Source organism: Leucoraja erinacea, chromosome 16 (genome assembly GCF_028641065.1).
Source record: "Leucoraja erinacea ecotype New England chromosome 16, Leri_hhj_1, whole genome shotgun sequence".
In the NCBI taxonomy this organism is placed as follows: domain Eukaryota; kingdom Metazoa; phylum Chordata; class Chondrichthyes; order Rajiformes; family Rajidae; genus Leucoraja; species Leucoraja erinaceus.
In genome coordinates, this window is record NC_073392.1 from 34,282,635 (window position 1) to 34,306,803 (window position 24,169).

The 24,169-nt window shown below is 44.5% G+C and overlaps 1 protein-coding gene across 1 annotated transcript in view; it reads left to right on the plus strand.

Annotated features, from left to right (window-relative positions):
* LOC129704783 (coiled-coil domain-containing protein 3-like) overlaps positions 1–16,026 on the plus strand; it is a 43,511-nt gene extending 27,485 nt beyond the window's left edge. Inside the window, exon 3 of the mRNA XM_055648130.1 lies at positions 14,586–16,026. Within this exon, the coding sequence (XP_055504105.1) occupies positions 14,586–14,795 (210 nt within the window). The 3' untranslated portion in view covers positions 14,796–16,026. The remainder of the gene's footprint in view (positions 1–14,585) is intronic.
* The last annotated feature ends 8,143 nt before the right edge of the window (positions 16,027–24,169 follow it).

Consider the following 24,169-nt stretch of genomic DNA (forward strand, 5'->3'; position numbering starts at 1 on the left):
AAGCAACTGTTCTCATTCTGTCTTCAAAGTCTGTTACTACCACTGAAGTACCCTTCTTTCATTACCACAGCACAAATGGTAGAGTTTAATCAAATATGAGAATCCCAGTGCTGGAAAGGAGGTCAGGGATAGTTTATATATTTTTTCAATTGTCCAAATATATTTCTCCTCCCCAATCTACTCGATCTATCAACATTTACTCCCCATAATGATTTCTCTCAAACTAGGTCTGATGTAATCAACGAGCACAAAACACAGGCTTCCTTCCACACATTTAAGACAGGAAACAGGAAACCTGGCTCCTCATTTGCATTCTAAGAGACAAAAAGATCTTTATTTTCACCACATTAGAAAGAACATTATTTAAGATATTCTTAATGTACTTTGTACATTAATGTACTCTTGTACCTTTCATTCTTTACAGGCACTTTGCCCCTGGCTATCTTCAGCACGTTAGCTTCATTATTGAACTACAAGGACTACAAGAGTTACATTCCAAAGTTTAGATACTCTTATTTTCTATTCTTCCTTCCTAAATGAAAATATATATTTTCCCACATTATGCTCCAACTGCCAAATTCTGTCTCAGTCAACCCTGCAATTTTATGTCATCACCACTTACTAACCAATTTGACAATAAAAGTCTTGCTCCTTTTTAAATCCAAATTAATAACATGGATGATCAATAACTGATATGCAAGTACTCGCTCTTTTGGCACAAGTGGCATTCTAGAAACGTGAAACCAGTCCCTTTAAGAATAAGGAGTAGGCCATTTAGGACTGAGATATTGTCTCCTGTTTTTTTACTCAATTCAAAAGATTTAAAAAAATAGGAAGAAAACACTTAAAACACCAATAAGACAAAACAAATAAACTACATTTTTTCATCTCTCCTCTATTGAAAGTTAAGAGAAAATAACGAATGAACTTAATTTTCATAGATTGCTAACACATTTGCAAAGACCAAAGGAATTAAAAAAAACTGGTGTCTCCACCTCCACACAAGCATTCATCCAACGGTTCCACAAACACGGAACAATCTTTAAACTTACTTATTTTATACCTTTATTCCTGTGACATTCACTCATAAGTTGCCACACATATAATATGCTCACAGATATTCACACTTTAAACAATAAAATTATCGTTCAAAAGTAAAACAGTAATACACACCTCAAGGAAATCATTCTAACTCTTAAAACGTTGATACATCCAAATACGTTCATAAGCTTGCCTCCCATTTCACACATTTACTAAATTAGCATGGAATTTTCACAAAATAAAATGGGCATCACAGTTAGGTTTTTAAATTGTACGGTGTATGTCTATTGTTTTCCTTCTCACCAGCATGAATAAGGGAGTACATATAAAATAACAGACAGAAAAACATCAATTACACAAATTTGTCCAAAAGGGGAGTGATCCAGAGTCCCGTGGTGGAATCAATGGCACTGCCCTTTTGTTTCCATAATTATTTTCCCTTTTCAAAGGCGTCCCTTTGCAATTTCTAAACCTTCCCTTGTCTGACAAGTCTGTTCTGTTTACTAGAATCTTTCATTATTTTTGGACCAGAATTTATAAACTGCCATGTGGGCAGTACTATCAGCTCAGGCATTCCCCTGGGAGACTTTGTCATAGCCACTCAAATGGGTATTGCACTTAATAATGGCTAGGTAGACTGGGAAGGCTGAGGCTAGTGTAGGTGTCAGCGTTGCTTTAAGGTGTGAAAGTCTTCTTCTTGTTGGAAAGAGAGTTAAAATGAATAAGAACTAACCAAGCCCACAAAACGCTTCATCTGCTAGGAATGGGCAGGCCGGTATGATTCACAATGGGATGGTCCAATTCCCTGTCAATCAGGATCCTGGGCACTGTGATTGGACATTGATCCAGATTGTGATCAGTCATACTTCCTGTCATTCAGGGTCTTGCCACATCCCACAACCATTGGGTCACTCACAAACTCTCCTCTCCGTCTTTCTCTCTCTCCAGCAGAGATGAGCTCTTTGCAACAAGTGATTCAAAGTTCGAAGGCAAGTTTGTTTTAACCAGTATAGGCTGCAGGCTTGTGAGTTAAAGTTTTTAAGCAGCCTCAATTCTCATGCTTCTTTCTCTTCCATAACCTATAAACAGGGTTGCTTATGTCAGACAAGGGGTCCCCGGGGTTATATCGTTTCAGCGCCTTTTTCTTTTTCCTTGTTTTTCTCCTTTTTAACAGTTTCTACATTCCATCTCCCAAACATTTGGTTAGTTTATAACTTAATATTCTATAGTCTTTGTTACTTTTTGGAATCAAATTACACATGTTGCACAGGCGTTCCCCTGTAACCTTTATCCAGATTATTCCCCATAGATAGATAGAGAGAGAAAGAGAAAGAGAGAAAGAGAAAGCAAAGAGAAAGCAAAAAAACAAAAAAAAAAACAATGCCCCAAGTATCTCAACCAGGCAGACCCGCTAATCGAGACCCCAGTTTCTCAACTTGGCAGACTTCTTAAATCTTTAAAAAAAAAATTTAAAAAGCGCCGCTTATTCCTGAACCCGACACTCCTCGGATGTCTCAACAAGCCCGGCGCACACCTCGTCCCCTGTATCTCAACCCGACAAACTACAGATGTCTCAACAAGGCCGACGAGCCCTTTGTAGAAAGAGAGAAGAGAAAACAAAAAAAGAGAGAGAGAAAGGAAAAAAAGTAGATATAGAAAAAGAGAGAGAAACCGCTCAATTCTACAGCACCCAAAACCCAAATTAATCTTGACTTAATAAAATACATAATATATTCCATTATTAACTAGAATATTATCATCTGTTTACGCCCTCAGCTTAGGTGTTCACCAGACATTGCCCATCATGTCTTGCCACATGTATTGGATCTCAATTAAAAAATTAGTTTCAGTTTTATTGTTGCCTGAACTAACGTACAGTGGAAAACTTTTGTTGCATGTTAATCAGTCAGCGGAAAGACAGGACATGATTACAATTGTGCCATCCACAGTGTACATGATAAAGGGAATAACGTGAATAACGGTCAGTGCAAGATAAAGTCCAAGAAAGTCTGATCAAAGATAGTCCAAGGGTCTCCAATGAGTTAGATAGTGGCTCAGGACTGATCTCTAGCTATTGGTAGCATGGTTCAGTTGACTGATAACAGCTGGGAAGTAACTGTTCCTTTATCTGGAGGTGTGTGTTTTCACACTTGTATAACTTTTGCCCGATTGCCTGGGGAGAAGAGCGAGTGGCCAGGGTGCAACTCATCATTGATTATGCTGGTGGCCTTGCCGAGGCAGTGTGAGGTGTAATTGGAGTGAGTGGAAACGAGGTTGGTTGGTGTGATGGTCTGGGCTGCATCATAAGTTCGTAAGTGTTAGGAGCAGAATTAGGCCATTTGGCCAATCAATTCTACTTCACCATTCAATTGTGGCTGATCTATCTTTTCCTCTTTCTCCTGCCTTCTCCCCATAAACCCTGACACCCGTACTAATCAATTTCTTATGGTGAATTGTGGACACAGACCAGACCATTACACAAACTAATCTCCCTTCCAATCTCCTTTCACATATTGCGGGGAGTACAATGAAGAAGGAAGTCCATTTGTTACTCATTCCTGAGATGTTGGTATTACTGGCATGCTCTAATTGTCCCTCAGAAAATAATGGTGAACATTTTTCATGAATCACTACACTAAGGGTCTAGTTGGGTCCCAGTCACACGGTAGGCCTGGTCCCCCAACACAACCCATTCCCCAACTCAATATTCCACCACTCACCCGCTCCCCCAATGGAATATTCCACCACTCAACCATAGCCGCTAACTGCGCAGGAGCAGCTCATTTCCCCTCATCCCCGAGCACTCCAATTCCCTCCTCTTCATGTGTGGGAGGAGAGGGGGAGGGAAAGTGGGTGTGTGGGCTGGGGGGGGGGGGGGGGGGGGGGGGGGGGTTGGGGGGGGGGGGTAGTGTGGGGGGGGGGAGGAGATATGTGAGAGGGGTGTGGGGGAGAGGTGTGTGGGCGGGGGGCTGTGGGCAGAGAGGGTGAGGGGGTTGTGTGGGCAGGGGGGGCTTGTGGCGGGGAGGGATGTGTGGGCGGGGAGGGTTGTGTGTGGGCGGGGGGGGGGGAGTGAGCTCAGATTAAAGACAGGAGAAGAGAGGGGGGAGTCATGGGGGAGGGGTGGAGGAGGGGAGGAGCTAGAGGGGGACCGGAGGGGTAGTGGCCAGAGTTTGCGGTGCGATAGGGACTCACAGCGGCCGCTGGTCGTTCTCCTCTGCCGGGGTCAGAATTTCCATTTGGCGACTTCCGTTTGGGCTGGTTCTCCGACTGGGCTGGGTCTTCAACTATGGGCTGGGCTGGGTCTCCCATGCTGGGATGGGCTGGTCAGGACTCCGATGCTGGGCTGCTGCTTGGGGTTGGGCTGCTGCTTGGGGCTGGGCTGCTGCTTGGGGCTGGGCTGCTGCTTGGGGTGGGTCTGCTTCTGGTCCCTCCGAAGGTCTGCCGTAAACCTCCGCTGGCTATTCTCAGCTCCACTAAAGATGCAATGGCGCAGAAAGGGGCGGACTGTCCCGGGGAATGATAGGGGAAGAGACTAATCTGCGCGGCGCTGGAAGGCAGAAGAGATCGATCTGCACACGCGTGGTTTTTAAGATTTTTAAACCTCGCTAACTTTTATGACATTCAACCGATCGGATCGAAACTTGATGCAATTGTAGCTTAGGGGGACAGTGAGTGAACTGATGAAAAATCGTAGCGTTATCGCGAACCATTGTTGTGGAAATAGAGTGATCGCCAAACCGGAAGATAACAAGATCAGAGTTTTAGTTGTGTATAGATAGATTGTGGTCTACATCGTGAAGGTACTCCACAATAATGTTGGGAAGGATTTTCCAGTGTTTAGACTCAGCAATAATGAATAATGGCAATACATCGCCAGGCCAGGACAATGCATGACTTGGGAAGCAAACCTGTAGACAATGGTACCCCGGTGCATCTACCAGTGGATGTCATGGGTGTTAGAGGCATTGTTGACGAAGATTTGGTAAATTGGTGCAAGGGTCTTTATGCACAGTACATACTGATGGTACACTGGTGAAGTGTGTGAATATTTTGGGTTGGATGTCATTCAAGTGAACTGCTTAGTCCAGTATGCTGTCTGGCTTCTTGAGTGTTGATGAAACTAGATTTATTCAGAAAATAATAAAATAACCCATGGTAGCCCCGGCCTGGGGTAGATTGCCTGCCGTGGATTAGCTGAGATTCCCCTCCGATGCAGAAGTTTGATCGCCCTGACATGGAGGGCCCGCCGCTGACTACGGCAGCCAACATCGTTCCGTCAACGGAGGGCTTGAGGCCGCCGACCACGGGCGGACAAAGAAGAGAAGAGATTGAACTTTTTTTCGCCTTCCATCACAGTGAGGAATGTGTAGGAGTCACTGTGGTAGATGTTTGTGTTAAAATGTACTTTGTGTGTTTTGTTGCTTTTTATTGGTATGACTGCATGTTGGGTTAGGTCGGGGGGAGTCCCCCCCCCCCCCCCGCCACGGGTAACATGTAATCCCATGCTACCTGCTCCAGGGTTGGATAGTTGGCGACTAAACCATCTCCCCCACCTGGTTTGTCAGGTGAAGAGGGGGCTATGGACTCCCAGCAGGACTAAAAACAAGACCTGTCAAAGGATGGATGAGCTTCTACCGAGCCAACAGCCATCCACACTTCAGTAGAAGTTGCGATCATTGCTGTACATAGATGTAAGAAATGATGATAAAGTACACACACCAAAATTCTATACTTCCGGTGGCGGAAGTCCGCAGGATCTGGAGGACAGAGATGTGTGGTGCATCCGTCACTGTTCTCGTCAGAAACCAGCCCCACCGCGTCGCTAATGTTTTCAACGATGATGAATGACTGCATGTTGCAAAACATACTTGGCTAATAAAGAAATTATGATTATGATTATGATACGTTATCTGATTCTGACCTGTGTTTAGAATCAGTGCTTTTGTGGCTGGACCAGTTAAAGTTCTCGAAATAGAGTCATGGAGCCATAGAGCTGAACTGCACCAAGATAGACCCTTTCTACCGCTACATCCATGACAACATATTTGCTGAATGGTCATTAAATTCCCTCAGGAGTCAATAGTCACAATACTATTGAATTTCAAGATAGGTTTAACACTGAAGAAGGGTTTCGACTCAAAATATTGTCCATTTCTTCTCTCCAGAGATGCTGCCTGTCCCGCTAAGTTACTCTCGCATTTTGTGTCTATCTTCGGTGTAAACTAGGATCTGCTGTTCCTTTTTAACATTTCAGATGTTAAAAAGGAACCGGACATGCTGAACACCAGTCACCTTTTGCCATGATATGAAACATAGAGACATAGATAATAATTGCAGGAGTTAGCCGGTCGACCCTTCAAGCCAGCACTGCCATTCAATATGATCATAGCTAATCATCCAAAAGCATAATAATAATCATAATAATCATAATCATAATTTATAAACCAAGTAACAATTTGCAACATACGAGGAATTTGATTTGCCACACAGTCATACCAAAAAAGCAACAAGACACACAAATACAAAAAAATTTGACATAAACATCCACCACACCGGCTCCTCCACATTCCCCACTGTGATGGAACGCAATAAAATCTTATCTCCTTTCCTCCTTTTCTCCCGCGGTTGGGTGAGTCGAACCAACTGCAGTCGGGGCGATCAAAGCTCCCGCAGCCAAAGCGATCAAATCTCCCGCGATCGGGGTGGTCGAAGCTCCCGAAGCCGGTCCCTAATCAGGGAATGCGAGCTCCACGATGTTAAAGTCCACAGGCTCCCGTGGTTGGAGCTTCCGAGGTCAATCCCCAGCAAGAGGCCGCCAGCTCCTCGATGTTAGGCCACAGTGCGGACGAAGATATGATACGGAAACAAATCGAGGCAGCCATCGTTCGGCGCCACTTGGTGGAGAACCCCGTTCCTGCTTTCTCCCCATTTCCCTTGATTCCGTTAGTCCTAAGAACTATATCTAACTCTATCTTGAATACGTCTCATTACATCCCAGTTCATGCAGTACTTGTACTGATTTGGTTGCCTGAAACCACGAAGAGCTTTATTTTCTGATGATAAATTATGATAATGGCACCGAACTGAGAAATCTTCAATGAGCATCCGCATTCTGATCTTGTGACGGAAGAAGGGTTTAATTTCATTAGAGTTACGGCAGGCCCTTCGACTCACCAAGTCCACACAGACTATTGATCACCAGTTCACACAAATTTACTGTTATCCCATTTATACATCCACTACTTACACACTAGGGACAATTTACAGAGACCAATTAACCTACAAACCTGCACGTCTTTGGGATGTAGGAGGAAACTGGAGCACCCGAAGGAAACCCATGCTGTTACAAGGAGTACCTACAACGTCCACACAGCCTACACCCGAGGTCAGGATTGAGCCTGGGTTTCTTGCACTGGGAAGCAGCAGATCTGCCAGCTGTGTCACTGTGCCACCCTTTGATAATAGCTGAGGACTGTTGGGCCAAGAACCTTGCCCTGCGGAACTCTTGCCGTGACAACCTGGAGCTGAGATAGAAACATAGAAACATAGAAAATAGGTGCAGGAGTAGGCCATTCGGCCCTTCGAGCCTGCACCGCCATTCGATATGATCATGGCTGATCATCCAACTCTATCCCATCCCTGCCTTCTCTCCATACCCCCTGATCCCTTTAGATGATTGACTATCACTTAACTTTGAACTGGATATGAAACCAATCATTAAACATAGAACATAGAACAAGTACAAGAACACGTCTTTCAGCCCGCAATGTCTGTGCCAAACATGATGCCAAGACCAACTCGTATCTGCCTGCACATAATCCATATCCCTCCCATCTCAGCCAAGTTCTGCAGTATACATCCCAATAAATGAGAGATTCCCTCTTTCATCTACATTGATTTCAGTTTCACCATAGGTCCAGAAAGCTGCTCTTGGTCAAATATTGCTTCTATACCACCGGAATTTGGCTCTTTTGTAAATGTTTAGTCCAAGGCTGGGGCTGAGTGACCTTATTGGAACCTGGATTGATTGTTGGTGAGTAGATAGTGGTGAGTATCTATCACATTGTTAGAGAGTAGACTGAATGGCTTTGTTGGGTGAATTGCAATGTGGCATTGTTTCATGTAGATGTTGACATATGTCACAATTTCTCAGACTCCAGGACTGTCAAATGTGGTTCAAACATTGAGTAAAGAGGAAGCAATCCTATTTGAGGAATTGAATACATGTTGCAAATGCATGATTTATGGAGCAGTTCAGCACACAAATAAGTGGCCATAATATTTTAATATCATTATATTCAGACATCAGACATGTGTGAGCATATGTTTGTTCCTATGGAAGGCACTACTTGAATGCACTTTGTCTCCACTTTTAGTACTTGTTCTCTCTTATAAATATTGTGCGTTTTTGATTCCATTCATTTCAATGCTGTGGGGGCATGAATACCATATGGAGTGATTCAAATCGCTCTCCAAAAATACAGCAGAATTAAATCTGTCATTAGAAGAACTGGAAGGTTCCAATAATTCTATTGGATGCATATTGAATTTTCAAAGCAAGAATTAAACCTGGGGATTATGCAGCAGTGGGCAGATTAGAATCATGGTGTAGGATAATAAAACTACCTACTGCACAATATGATATATACATTGAATAAGACACTTAGGTCTTGAAATTCTATCATGCAGCACAATGCTGTTAGTTGTTCTGCAATAAAACATTGGCAAAAAGTTGAAATGTGCTATTTGACTCTATTTGCTTCATGCACAAATGCGTGAGGCACCCAGGATTGTGCAGTAGCAACCAGCGGCATAGAGTGCGCTCCTATATCCTACAGAAGACGGACACAAAAAGCTGGAGTAACTCAAATGGTCAGGCAATATCTCTGGAGAAAAGGAATCGGTGACACTAGACTAAGTGGGACCTGTTGGGTGGGCCGAAAGAACTGGAAACTAAGAAATTATAAAACCCACATTTGCTACATTTTTAGAATGACAAAAGATAGCATTGGAGTTGCAGTCAGATCCTTTCCCAACACTCTCCTGCCCTCCTGCCCACAACAACAACAAAAAAGTCCTTTTTGTTCAGCTTCCAGAAGTCAGTTACTGGTATTGATTGGATTCAAATACAAATATAGACATTTTAATTTTCTTGAAGATTTTTTCCTGACCAGAAAAAGGGCACTCACAGTTCAGTAGACACTCAGTGTTGTGTGGATTCTCAGCTCAGACTGAGAGTCGTGGCCTCTCCCTCGCCATATTTCATATGAAGAAAGACTGGATAGACTCGGTTTGTACTCGCTAGAATTTAGAAAATTGAGGGGAGATCTTATAGAAACTTACAAAATTATTAAGGGGTTGGACAGGCTACATGCAGGAAGATTGTTCCCGATGTTGGGGAAGTCCAGAACAAGGGGTCACAGTTTAAGGATAAAGGGGAAATCTTTTAGGACCGAGATGAGGAAAACCTTTTTCACACAGAGAGTGGTGAATCTCCGGAATTCTCTGCCGCAGAAGGTAGTTGAGGCCAGTTCATTGGCTATATTTAAGAGGGAGTTAGATGTGGCCCTTGTGGCTAAAGGGATCAGGGGGTAATGGAGAGAAGGCAGGAACAGGATACTGAGTTGGGAGCCATGATCATATTGAATGGCGGTGCAGGCTCGAAGGGCCGAATGGCCTACTCCTGCACCTATTTTCTATGTTTCTATGTTTCTATCTTGCAGCAACTGAGTCACGTCCAGACTTCCAGGTTTTATAGTCCCTCCCCCCCCAGAAGGGGCGTGGCCTTCATCACTGTGATTGACAGGAGAGAGTTCTCAAGATTTTTTCAACACTAATAACTCTTATTTTTCATTGATGGGAAAATCTTCGGGGCTTGATCGTCGGAGGAGGACTCTGAGTAAGGTAGCTAAATAATCACAGCCATATATGGTAGAGTTTTTTCTAAAATCAAACAACAACGCAAACAGGAAGTGGTCAAGATGAGACTTAATGATATAAATTTTGGGTCGAGACCCTTCTTCAGACTGAGAGTCAGGGGAAAGGGAAATGAGAGATATAGACGGTGATAGAGAGATATAGAACAAATGAATGAATGATATGCAAAAAAAAAACATTGTTGGCTGTGTTCTAGGTGAAAATGAAACTCACAAGGACGACTGAAATTGGCACAATGACTAGAGTGGGGGAGGGATGGAGAGAAAGGGGATGAAAGGGTTACTTGAAGTTACTTATATCCTACCCTCTTACATTGCTACATGTTGACTTTGATCCCAAGTCCCAACATATATCATCAAGCAAATGACCAGAATTGGCCTAAGGTTTAAGACCTGATCCTGCCCTTGTGCCCTCACCCACCACAGCATACCCCCACAGTGATTACCCCTTAACCATTTAACCCCTGGCTCAGGACCCCCTGATGATCCCCTCTGTTGGAAAGCTTAATGGAAAAGACCTTTCTGTTTCATGAAACTTTGATGGTCTATTTTATCACACAAAAGATCACTGCACCCTTCCCAACACAAAGGGATTTCTACATCCTTGGTTTACTTCAAATAACAATACTCATATAAATAGATATATTAGTAAAGCATGTGTTGCAAAGAACTACAGATGCTGGTTCAAAGCGAAGATAGACGCAAAAAGCCGTAGTAACTCAGCGGACCACACAGCATCTCTGGAAAACAATAGGTGATGTTTCATGTCAGGATTGAAGTCTGAAGAAGGGTCTCGACCCGAAACATCCTTTTCTCCAGAGATACTGTCTGACCCATTGAGTTACTGCAGCTTTTTGTGCCTGTCTTCATGTTTCCTATTGGACTCTATCACACTGTTGCTCAATATTAAAACAATAGGATATTTCTTAGCTGAACAAGAATTCAAGTTCAAGTTGAAGTGAGTTTATTGTCATGTGTCCCTGATAGGACAATGAAATTCTTGCTTTGCTTCAGCACACACAACATAGTAGGCATTTACTACAAAACAGATCAGCGTGTCCATATACCATTGTATAAATATATACACGCATGAATAAATAGACTGATAAAGTGCAAATAACAGATATTGGGTTATTAATGATCAGAATTTTGTCTGAGCCAGGTTTAATAGCCTGATGGCTGTGGGGAAGTAGCTATTCCTGAACCTGGTTGTTGCAGTCTTCAGGCTCCTGTACCTTCTACCTGAAGATAGCAGGTAGATGAGTGTGTGGTCAGGATGGTGTGGGATGATACTGCCAGCCTTTTTTAAGCAGCGACTGCAATAAATCCCCTCGATGGAAGGAAGGTCAGAGCCGATGATGGACTGGGCAGTGTTTAATACTTTTTGTAGTCTTTTCCTCTCCAGGGCGCTCAAGTTGACGAACCAAGCCACGATGCAACCGGTCAGCATGCTCTCTACTGTGCACCTGTAAAAGTTAGAGAGAGTCTTCCTTGACAAACCGACTCTCCGTAATCTTCTCAGGAAGTAGAGGCGCTGATGTGCTTTCTTGATAAATTGCATTAGTGTTCTCGGACCAGGAAAGATCTTCAGAGATGTGCACGCCCAGGAATTTGAAGCTCTTGACCCTTTCTGTTTGCCGCTGCCTTTCAGTAAACAATAGAATCAAATACACAGGACAAGATGTTAAAAGTCCCTTGTGCCAATAGGTGGGGAGCATTTCACGACATTCGTTGATTGTTGAGAGTGGTAGACGCTCAACATTGGTGGGGGGGCGGTGATACGTATATCTTGGCCTGTGTAACCTTCAGGATAGTTGGGCACAGGACACATCATCAGTAGTGTACCCTTGCATCACTGGGTGTTTTGGCCTTTTACCACTATACACCTTCCACAAGGGCGGCCCGCTGCAGGATGATCAGCCCTCAGCGCGTGTCCCGTGTCAAACCGTCCCAAAGATTCACCCTGAGGTACTTGGGGCCCAGCATGGGTCGTTCCGCTTGAGCCAAATCCACCGGCTGCTTATTTCAGCCGCCTCTGAGAGTGATCTTATGGTCTTCCGCAGAGCCTGACCGTGGATTCCAAGCTCCTTCAGCAGTCTGATTGTAGATGACGCAACAAATCCTCTGCATCCCACTTCAACTGGATAGACTTTGGTGTTCCAGCCACGCTGCGTTGCCTCTGCTGCAAGCTCTGCGTAGCGCAGCTTCTTACACAATTTATTAATTACCTATACTGCACTGTAACTTCTATTCCTGGTTTTATTCTATTTTAAATATTTTATTTGATTGCTTTTAATTTTGTAATTATTTTATCTGAATAATCTAATAATCGTTTTACATCTAAATGTCATTTTATATGTGTTTCTTTCCAATGCTTTTAATGTTTTATGTAAAGCACTTTGAATTACATTGTTGTTGAAAGGTTCTATACAAATAAACTTGCCTTGCCTTGCCTTGCCTTTCAACCATCGATATAAACGGGACTGTGGACCCCCATCCTACTCCTTCCAAAGTCCACAATCAGTTCCTTAGTTTTGCTGATGTTGAGTGCCAGGTTATTGTGCTGGCATCATATGGACAGTTGCTCGATCTCTCTTCTATACTCTGACATCCCCATCAGTGATACGCCCCACAACAGTGGTGTCGTCAGCGAACTTGATGATGGAGTTCGCACTGTGACCGGTTACGCAGTCATGAGTATAGAGTAAGTACAGCAGGGGGCTGAGTACAGCAGGGGGCTGAGCACGCAGCCTTGAGGTGCTCCCGTGCTGATGGTTATTGAGGCTGAAACATTCCCACAAATGCGAACAGACTGTGGTCTGTGAATGAGGAAGTCGAGGATCCAATTGCAGAGGCATGCACAGAGACCAAGTTCTGCAAGTTTGGTAACCAGTTTGGAGGGGATGATTGTGTTAAATGCCGAGCTGTAATCGATGAATAACAGCCTGACACATGAGTTTTTGTTGTCCAAGTGGTCCAGAGCATAGTGGAGGGCCAGCGAGATCGCATCCACCGTTGATCTGTTGTGGCGGTAAGCGAACTGCAGTGGGTCCAGGTTTTTGTCGAGGTAGGCGTTGATTTGCTCCATGATCAACCTCTCAAAGCACTTCATCACCACAGGCATTAGTGCCACTGGTCGATAGTCATTGGGGCACGTCACCTTACTCTACTTGGGCACTGGTATAATTGATAAGAATCGAAGTGGCATAAGAAGTAGGAGTGATAGGTAGGCCACTTAATCATCTAAACATTTAATAATATTTTGCACCTTTCCATTTGATCACAATAATCACTGTTCTTCTGATGCCCAATGATCAGTTGTTCTCAGTCTTGAATTATCCTCAAGAAATAAACACCCACAGGCCTCGGAGGCAGAGAATTACAACTGTTTACAACAAGCAGGATGAGGCTTATGAGTGTTCTGCACCAGTAAGCAGTGTATCCTTAGTGTGTAAACACAGGAAAATGGCAGTGCACTGGAGGTTGCCAGCCTTTGAAGTTAGATAAGCTCAGTCTGTTCATATAGGAAAATAATAGGCATTCTATTTCAGCCAAGCTGAGCTTCTGCATGTGTACATTTCTTAATAGTATGCTTCTGGGACTCTTAGTTGGTGATAATCTTTGCTATAAATCAAACATCTGTTTGTCCCAAACAATAGAAATGGTTAGGACAGAACTGCAGATGCTGGTTTACACCAAAGATAGACACAAAATGCTGGAGTAACTCAGCGGGACATGTGGCATCTCTGGAGAGGAATTCCAACTCTCCAGCGATGCTGCCTGCCCCGCTAAGTTACTCCAGCATTTTGTGTCGACCTTCACTAAAAATAGTTAAATGCAGCATTACACAAAAAGTTACAAGTGGTGATACGTTAGAATCAGTAGTAACTTTACTTCCAGTGTTAAAATCCAATATCGTAACCCCTCGTTATAACGGACCATAGATGGGGAATTGCATCTATTATTGCCGATTGTTCGCTACAACCGAGTAAGCTATTGTTGTATAAGTAGTTGAAACAAACGACTGCAGTTGCTGGTCAATACACAAAAGGCAGCCAGGGCTCTAAGCGGCAAGGGCCGGGGGGTGGCGTGTGCAGGCATCGGTAGGACAGTCCGCAAAACCACAGCAGCCACGGTGGCACGGCGGTGAGTTACTGCCTTCCAGCGCATGCACCAAGGGGGACCGGGGTTCGCTCCCGACTGCAGGTGCTGTCTGTGCGGAATTTGTACGTTCACCCCGTGACCACGTGGGTTTTCTCCGAGATCTTCAGTTTCCTCCCACACTCCAAAGACGTACAAGTTTGCAGTTTACTTGGCTAGGTGTATGTGTAAATTGTCCCTAGTGTGTGTAGGACAGTGTTAATGTGCGGGGATCACTGGTCGGTGTGGACTCGGTGAGCCGAAGGGCCTGTTTCCATGCCGTATGTTGAAACTAAACTAAACTAAACTAAACTAAAATCATAATCAAAATCCATTATAAAGAAATCTATTAAGACTGTACACTGATTATCACACATTCTATTGTATAGCCATTGACTTTACAGCCTTTGTGAAATAGAAATATGCCACTCTATCTTTATACTCTAATGCCTTCAATGTCTCCTTTAGTCCCACTGCAGAAAATTGCGGAGGGCCCTTTACAAGAAGGAAGAGCTGGTGCGGATGCTCAAGCAGAATGTGGTGTCTCTGAAGAAGTCCAACAACTATCTGCATGGGAAGTTGATGGGAACTCAACACTTATTCAGGCAGATGAAGAAACAGAACAAGCTGTTGAAACAGCAGCTGAACATGGGAAGAGGAAAGTTGAACGCAAACTGATCCTTAAACCAGTCAAGAAACCAGTGAGCCACAATCTGTAACGTTCCAGACTCACTGGTTGTAACGGTCTGTAAGTTAGAGATGAAATGCTTCCATGCATTTCACATGGAAACACACGGAAACTGCCTACTCTTTAACAGCAATCTATTCTCAGTAACATTGTAGTTGTGTCAACTAGAAAAATATAGTTGTGTAGCTTGGCTTTCACATTTGCGTTATATTTCTCAGCCAATTTAAGTTTATTTTCTGTTTACTGCAAGAGTAATTGTGTTTAGATAGAAGCAAGTTGAAACGGGCATGGGACCCAATGCAGAGAACTGGTGGAAACTTCCCTACAGTGATTGGCAAGTTGACAAAACTTTGGCAAGATTCCACAGGGAAACAATGTTAACAATAAAACAGTCTGGAACGCTCATTAAGCAGGTAAAAACCCCTCAGGCCTTTCATTAATACTGAGTCCATTGCTAATTATGCTGTAATTTGGTTTAACTGCATTGAAAGATTTCACGGATTGCTGGACTAACTCAGGGGGCCAGGCAGCATCTCAGGAGAACATGGATAGGTGACGTTCCAGAACTGAAACATCACCTGTCCATGTCACCTGACATGTTGCCTGACCCACTCAGCTACTCCAGCACTCCGGCTTTTCAGCAAACCAGCATTTGCAGTTCCTTATTTCTTTATTTAAAGATTGTTTTTTTTCCATATATAAATAGTTAATTTGAATCACCATCACCAGCAGTCCATTTTATAAAGTTAGTGTTCAGCCATCCAGGACCACTTTCCATTAAGAGTTTGCAATGTTTTTAATCACAATATATTTTGTTTAGCTGGAATAGACTGTGGGATGGTTTGTGAATGTTGCTTCATGCCATGATTAACCAATAAATATATAATTTCTGTAGAACCACTCATTAAACTCAGTAACTTGTGAGAAGAGTTTTATTTTTCAGTTGTGAGAATTTTGTTTGATTTGCTGAATGATTTTTTAATGTTTTTTTGCGCATATTTTGCACAGGTTTAAAAATATTACACAACATAATCTGTCGAAATGTTCTAACATTTATTTTGTGGTACAGGTATTTTGCTTTCAAAATTTGCTCACTTCAGATTCATTATCACAAATTGAATGGAGAATATTGGCGTGGGGGAGGTTCAAACTGTGGTATGGCTTTAGCCACATCATAAACAGTAAGATTCATATTCCTTACACCGTAAGCCCCTGCATCATAAAGAAGTGATATGTGGAGGTGGGGGGGAGGGGGGGGGGGGGGGGGGGGGGGGGGGGGCTGTCCACAATTGACGAAGATAAGCCCAGTGCTTTAACACATCATGGGTGGTAAGATTCAGGGGGGAAGATTTATAATTCATGTTCATAAATTATAAATTCTCAGAGCAGAGTTGGGCCATTCGGCCCATCAACACCACTCCGCCATTCAATTATGGCTGATCGATCTTTCTCTCTCAACCCTATTCTCCTGTCTTCGCCCCATAACCCCTGACAACCTAACAAATCAAGTAATAGTTATCAAGCTTAACAGGAAACTGAGAGTAATTTTATTTTACACAGAGGGTGGTGGGTATATGGAACAAACTGCCAGAGGAAGTAGTTGAGGCAAGTACTATAATAACATGTCATAGACACTTGGATAAGGTACAAGGATAGGAAAGGTTTAGAGGGATATGGGACAAATGCTGGCAGGTGAGACTAGAGTAGATGGGGCATTTTGGTCAGCATGGACAAGTTGGGCCGAAGGGCCTGCTTCCATGCTGTATGACGCTATAACTCTACAACTTTCTGTTTCACATCCTGCATACTGCATGCCATTCACATGAGTAGGTGTGTGCTTGAAGGCAGGATGGGAAGGTGTGAGGGTGGGCTCAGGTGGAATCATCCAAATGGAATATAAAGTTTAAGGTTGTGGGTGCCCACGCACTTTCACCTCATCATGTCATGGAAATATTCCTCCAATAGTTGGATAAATTATCTTCTCATATGTATGTATAATATGCAAAACAAGGAATTTCACTGTGGATGTCACATGTGATAATAAAGTATCAATCAATCAATCAATTAATGTCTCTGTGTTGATTCATTTGCGTTCTCCTGGTTAATGCCAAGCGACAATACATCTGACCAATAAACGTGCATCGCAAACAAAACCTAGTAAGTTACTATTCTTCACATGACATCATTGTCATAAGGTCATAAGTAATAGGAGTAGAATTAAGCCATTCGGCCCATCAAGTCTACTCCACCATTCAATCATGGCTGATTAATCGCTACCTCCTAACCGCATTCTCCTGCCTTCTCCCCATAGCCCCTGACACCCGTAATTATCAAGAATCTATCTAACTTTGCTTAAAGAATATCCACTAACGGCCTCCACAGCCTGTGGCAACAAAATTCCACAGATTCACCACCCTTTGACTAAAGATGTGGCTAAATTTGTATCTCACATGCTTCGATAACTTTGAATAAGCAATAGAACTCTCCTATGTTTATAATTTGCTTGTGTAAGTCTTCACATGGGTCTCGAACCGAAACGTCACCAGAGATCCAGAGATGCTGCCCTCTCCAGAGATACTGCCTGTCCTGCTGAGTTTATCCAGCAACTTTTGTCTACCAAGGATCTGCAGATGCCGGTTTACAATGAAGATAGGCACAAAAAGCTGGAGTAATGCAGCGGATCAGGCAGCATCTCTGGAGAAAATGGTCTCGAACCGAAACATAATCTTTTCCTTTATCCGGAGATGTTGTCTGACCCTCAGAGTTACTCCAGCTTTTTGTGACTTTTATAACTTGCCTAGCAGTCGCACATTCCAGATGAACCAGTCAAGTAGAAAAGACAAAAGAAACTTGCTAATGAAGATGCCAGCAATGGAAATATTTATATAACTAAAAGTCTCTTCTTGACCACTTCCTGTCTGCACTGTATATTGATTTTATAAAATAAAACGCTACCCTATATCGCTCTGATTTTAGGCAATCTTACTCAGAGTCCTCCTCTGCTGAGGCAGCCTCAAGGGGAAAGAAGAGGGAGGGTAAAGAGGAAAAAGGGAGTGCTGGGGGATGAGGGGGAATGGAGGAGTATAGGGCGAGGAAGAGGGATAGCGAGACGCAGTTGGCGGAGGGTTGCCGTGACTTGTATCTCAACGGGGATTTCTGGCGTCACAATGGAAACCCATCAGCCGAGCCTGCGCAGTTGGGGCCTATGGGTGAGTGGTGGAATATTGAATTGGGTCGATGGGGCCCAACGGGTCCCACTTGGTCTAGTATGTTTCTACCGATATTTGCGTTAAAAATGTACATGATCGTGCTACAATTTCTGCACCACCTTATTCACCATTGTCCTGTAATGTGCAAAAAATAAGTTCCCTTCAGATTGATGCTATATTTTACAAGTTATTGATGTTTAAAATCTTAAGAAAAACACTTTAAAAAATCTGTTTTCCACTTGCTCTGCACGACACCAATGTTCCACCCCACAATCACATCACAATGGGACACATTTACATTTAAAAAAACACTGTTTTAAATGCCCATCAGCGGTGTTCCACCTCACAATGATGTCACAAAGGGTTCCCGAATTTCATTTACATTAAAAAAAAGTGAAGCACTGCAAATGGCTGTTGGTGGAAACTTGACAACTCTCTGATTGCACTGTATATTGATTTTTGATAAAACGCTACCACGTACAGCTATGATTTTTGGCTATCTTACTCAGTCCCCCTTCGCTCATCAGGTGCAGAGGATTCTTCCCATCAATGAAAAATAAAAGTGTTATTAGTGTTTTAAAAAATGTTGAGAATCTCTCCTGTCAATCACGTCATGAAGGCCAAGCCCCTTCTGGGGGAGGGATTATAAAACCCGGAAGTGTGGGTCTGCAAGATGAGGGAGGGAGATGTCATGACTCTGTCTGAGCTGTGAATCAACTAAACACATTGAATGTCTTCTGAACTGTGAGTGTGGGGTTTTGTGTGGTTTTATAGTGGTTTCACCCCGCTTGAAATGGTATGAAACTGCATTTGAATGTGGTGGCCTTGCACTCTGCATGAACTGGTATGAAACTGCATTTGAATCTGGTGGCCCTGCACCATGCTTGAAATGGCATGAAACTGCACTTAAATTTGGTGGCCTTGTACCCTGCTAGAAATGGCATGAAACTGCACTTGAATTTGGTGGCCTTGCACCCTGCTTGAAATGGCATGAAACTGCACTTGAATTTGGTGGCCTTGCACATTGCTTGAAGTGGGATGAAACCTCACTTGCATTTGGTGGTCTTGCATCCTGCTTGAAATGGTATGAAACGGCACTTGAATTTTGTGGCCTTGCACCCCGCTTGAAGTGGTATGAAACTGCACTTGAATTTGGTGGCCTTGCACCCTGCTTGAAATGGCATGAAACTGCACTTATAACCATATAACAATTACAGCACGGAAACAGGCCATCTCGGCCCTTCTAGTCCGTGCCGAACATTTATTCTCCCCTAGTCCCATCTACCTGCACTCAGACCATGACCCTCCATTCCTTTCCCGTCCATACACCTATCCATTTTATTTTTAAATGATAAAATCGAACCTGCCTCCACCACTTCCACTGGAAGCTCATTCCACACAGCTACCACTCTCTGAGTAAAGAAGTTTCCTATCATGTTACCCCTAAACTTCTGCCCCTTAATTCTCAAATCATGTCCTCTAGTTTGAATCTACCCTACTCTCAATGGAAAAAGCTTATCCACGTCAACTCTGTCTATCCCTCTCATCATTTTAAAGACCTCTATCAAGTCCCCCCTTAACCTTCTGCGCTCCAAAGAATATAGATCTAACTTGTTCAACCTTTTTCTGTAACTTAGTTGCGGAATCCCAGGCAACATTCTAGTAAATCTCATCTGTACTCTCTCTATTTTGTTGACATCTTTCCTATAATTTAGTGACCAAAATTGTACACCATTCTCCGGAATTGACCTCACCAATGCCTTGTACAATTTTAACATTACATCCCAACTTCTATACTCAATGCTCTGATTTATAAAGGCCAGCACACCAAAAGCTTTCTTTACCACCCTATCTACATGAGATTCCACCTTCAGGGAACTATACACAGTTATTCTTAGATCCCTCTGTTCAACTGCATTCCTCAATTCGCTACCATTTACCATGTACGTCCTATTTTGATTTGTCCTGCCAAGATGCAGCACCTCACACTTATCAGCATTAAACTCCATCTGCCATCTTTCAGCCCATTCTTCCAAATGGCCTAAATCGCTGTGTAGACTTTGAAAATCTACTTCATTATCCACAACACCACCTATCTTAGTATCATCTGCATACTTACTAATCCAATTTACCACACCATCATCCAGATCATTGATGTATATGACAAGCAACAGTGGACCCAACACAGATCCCTGAGGCACCCCACTAGTCACCAGCCTCCAACCTGACAAACAGTCATCCACCATTACTCTTAGGCATCTCCCATTCAGCCACTGTTGAATCCATCTTGCTACTCCACCATTAATACCCAACAATTTAACCTTCTTAGCCAACCTTCCATGTGGAACCTTGTCAAAGGCCTTACTGAAGTCCATATAACTCTTTCTACACTAAATTCTCTCAATGTCCTAAGGAATATCCAGTCAGGACCTGGAGACTTATCTGACCTTCTCCATAATTATATTGAAACTAATGGTATTGTGATCATTGGACCCGAAGTGCTCCCCAACAAATTCCTCTGCCACCTGACCTGTCTCATTTCCTAACAGGAGGTCCAGCACTGCCCCTTCTCTGGTATTTGGACTTGAATTTGGTGGCCTTGCACCCTGCTTGAAGTGGTAGCAATCTGCACTTGAGTTTGATAGCCACTCACCTTGCTTGAAGTGGTAGGAAACTGCACTTGAGCTTGGTGGACTTGGACCCTGCTTGAAGTCGTATGAAACTGCCCTTCAGTTTGGTGGCCTTGCACCCTGCTTGAAGTGGTATGAAACTGCACTTGAATTTGGTGGCCTTGCACTCTACTTGAAGCATTCCAGAAAGCCCCCCCCCCCCACTGGCCGCCAATATTGGAATTGGTGGAGAGGTGGAATATTGCATTGGGGGCCCAGCCCTCCCATGTGAATATTAGTCTAGTATATTATTAAAACTCTCATCTTGTTTGTTTGTATGTGTGCGTGAGTTCCGGAAATGGTACACGATAGCACTACAATTTTTGGCCCACCTTACTCACCATTGTCCTGGGATGTGCAGTAGCAATTTTCGTTCAGATTGATGTCATATTTTACAAGATTAACATTTATCAAATATATAAAACTTAAAATAACTTAAAACAGCGCCCCCCGCTTACCGCCCGTGCATGTGCAATGGGCCCAGTATCCACTCCTGTGCAGTTGGGACGTTTCCCCAATTCCAGATTGCCTTTTTGTTCCTCACGTTTACCTTCCCCATGAACCCTGGGCTGGAGTTGGAGCCAGTGGGGTCTGGGGTGGGGAGAGGCTACCCGGGGCCTGGGTGCTGAGAGGGCCACTGGGTTTCGGGGTGGCGGGGAGGAAAAGGTGCGGGACCTGGGGTAAGGACTAGGCCGCAGCCTCTCCTTCCCCCTCCCCAGGCTCCAGGCCGCTTGGCCACATCGGCTACCCGGGGCCTGGGCGCTGAGGATGGCTCTGTGTCTTGGGGCAGTGGCGCAGCAGCTCTGGGCCCATGGGCCAGAAAAGGTGCGGGACACGGGGCAAGGACTAGGCCGGAGGGCAATGGGGGAGGTGACGGACAGTGTGGGGGTGGGATAGGGGGAAGTGAGGAGTGGGGGAGGAGGGGGATAAAGGGAGAGGGGGGGAGGGAAGGGAGAGGGGTTATTGAGGGAGGCCTGAGGCTAAGTGAAAGTAGAGGGTGTGATGAAGGATGGAGTGGGGGAGGGGAGGAGGAGAGGAGAAAAAAGAGGGAGGGTGGAGGGGAGGAAGTATGTGAGTGAATAGAGGAGGGGAGGAGGAAGAGAGTGAAGGGGAGAGAGGGGTGAGCATAGGAAGCAGTGGAGGGTTGGTGGAGGATGGTGAGAGGAAGGATATTGAGGAGGGGAATAGCGGACTGAAGAGGGAGAGTAAGATACGTTCACATTCATGTTATATTTTTCAAGATTGCCATTTTAAACTTTTTAAATGGTGCTGACGCGATCCCACTTGCCGGCGATTCCTGCGCAGTTGGGGAGGGTTGATGTGACTCATATCACACCGGGGATCTCTTGCATCACAACGGCAACCCGTCAGCCACGCCTGTGCAGTTGGAGGCTATGAGTGAGTGGTGGAATATTGCGTTGGGGGAACAGGCTCTTGGTCAAGTATATTACCAAAGTTCCCGTCTTGTATGTTTGTTTCTTTGTTTGTTCCCAAAACTGTATAGGATAGCGCGACAATCTTAGGCCCATCTTACCCACCATTGTCCTGTGATATGCAAGCAAGTTTCATTCAGATTGATGTTATATTGTAACATGTATTGAATGTTTAAACTTTAATAAACCTGGCAGTCGCGCTCCCTCCTGCCGGTCATGTCTGCGCAGTTGGGGGAGGGTTGCCTTGACTCGCATCACAATGGGGATATTTGCCATCACAACAGGATCCCGTCAGCCACGCCTGTGCAATTGGGGGAGGCTTGCCAGCGCCGTTATCTGCCCACGTGTGGTTGGGGAGGGTTTCTGGCCCCGCGGCCATTTTGACTCACCTCATAATGAGGCGGATGTGCCGCCATTTTGAATTGCCATTTTGACTCGCATCACAACAGGGATCGGGGGCATCACAACTGGGACCCATCAGCCGCATCACAATTGAAAATGGTGCCGGTGACACGGCAGACGCCCCTACGCAATACGGCCCTGTCAGCCATGCATGCACAGTTGGGGAAGGCTTGCCGGGCTGGGGTCACCATTTTCACTGAACATTGCCTCGTGTATAGGTGAGTGGTAGAATATCGCGTTGGGGGAGGGGGACCCAATGGGTCCCCGCTTAGTCTAATATATTACTAAAACTCTTATCTTGTATGTTTGTTTGTTCCAGTACACGATAGCAAGTTTCATTCAGATTGATGTTATATTTTACAAATTATTCACATTTTAAACTTTTCCACTTGCCGTGCACGTCAGCTGCATTCAACATTAAAATGGGATCCGCGCCTACACAGTTGTGGCCCGTTGATGTAATACTTACATGTTCATCTTGCATCACAACAGTAAGATGGCCGCCGGATCCGCGCATTATATTTTTCAAGTTATTGACATTTAAACATTTAAAAAAGCCCACTTTAAGAAGAATAAATGTGACCATGCTGTAAGAGTTTGCTGGCAGTTGCAGCTATGACGTCACAATGGCATCTCACAGTCCTCCAATCACAATGGAATCTCTTTTACATACGCTGCTGTGAACATTCCGCCACTCGACAATTACATCTCAGCTGAATCTTAGCTGCCACCCGCCTTAATCACCTTTGCCCCGTGGTCGTTCGTGTCAAGTTTGATGTTATATTTCACGTTACTGATATTTGAAAGTTGTGTCAGAGATTCTGGCAGTTGGAAGCTATGACATCACAATGGGATCTCACAGTTCTCCAATCACAAAGGGATCCCATTTACATATGTTGCCAATTATATCACAATGGGATAAGCATCTGATTAGTGTGTGTTGCCGGGTTAGTGTGTGTGGGGAGGGGGGGGGTTCATGTGTGGGGGGTGTTAGTGTGTGTGTGGTGTGGGGGAGTGTTAGGGTATGTGGGGTGATTTTGTGTGTGTGGGGGGGTTAGTGTGTGGGGGGGGTTTGTGTATGTGGGGGAGGGGGTGGTGTGTATGTGGGGGGTGTAGTGTGATTGCGCATGGGGTAGTGTGTGTGGGGTTATTGTGTGTGTGGGATTGGGTTAGTGTGCATGGGGTGTGTTGGGGGTTAGTGTGTGTGGGAGGGGGTCAGTGTGTGTGTGTGTGGGATAGTGTGTGTGGGGGTGTGTTGGGGATTTAGTGTGTGTGGGGGGGTTAGTGTGAGGGGGGGAGGAGTGTAGTGCGGGTTAGGGGGGGTTAGTGTGTGTGGGGGGGGGTTAGTGTGGTGTGTGTGTGTGTGGGGGGGGGTCAGTGCGTGTGTGTGGTAGTGTGCAGTGGGGTGTGTTTGGGGGGTTAGTGTGTGGGGGGGGTGTGTGTGGTTAGTGTGTTAGTGGGGGGGTTAGCGTGGGTGGGGGTAGTGTGTGTGGGGGATTAGTGTGGGGGGTTAGTGTGTGTGGGGGGGTTACTGTGTGTGTGGGAGGTCAGTATGTGTGTGGGGGGTTAGTATGTGTAGGAGCAGTATGTGTGTGGGGGGGTTAGTGTGTGGGGGGGATTAGTGTGGGGTAGTGTGTGGGGGGGTTAGTGT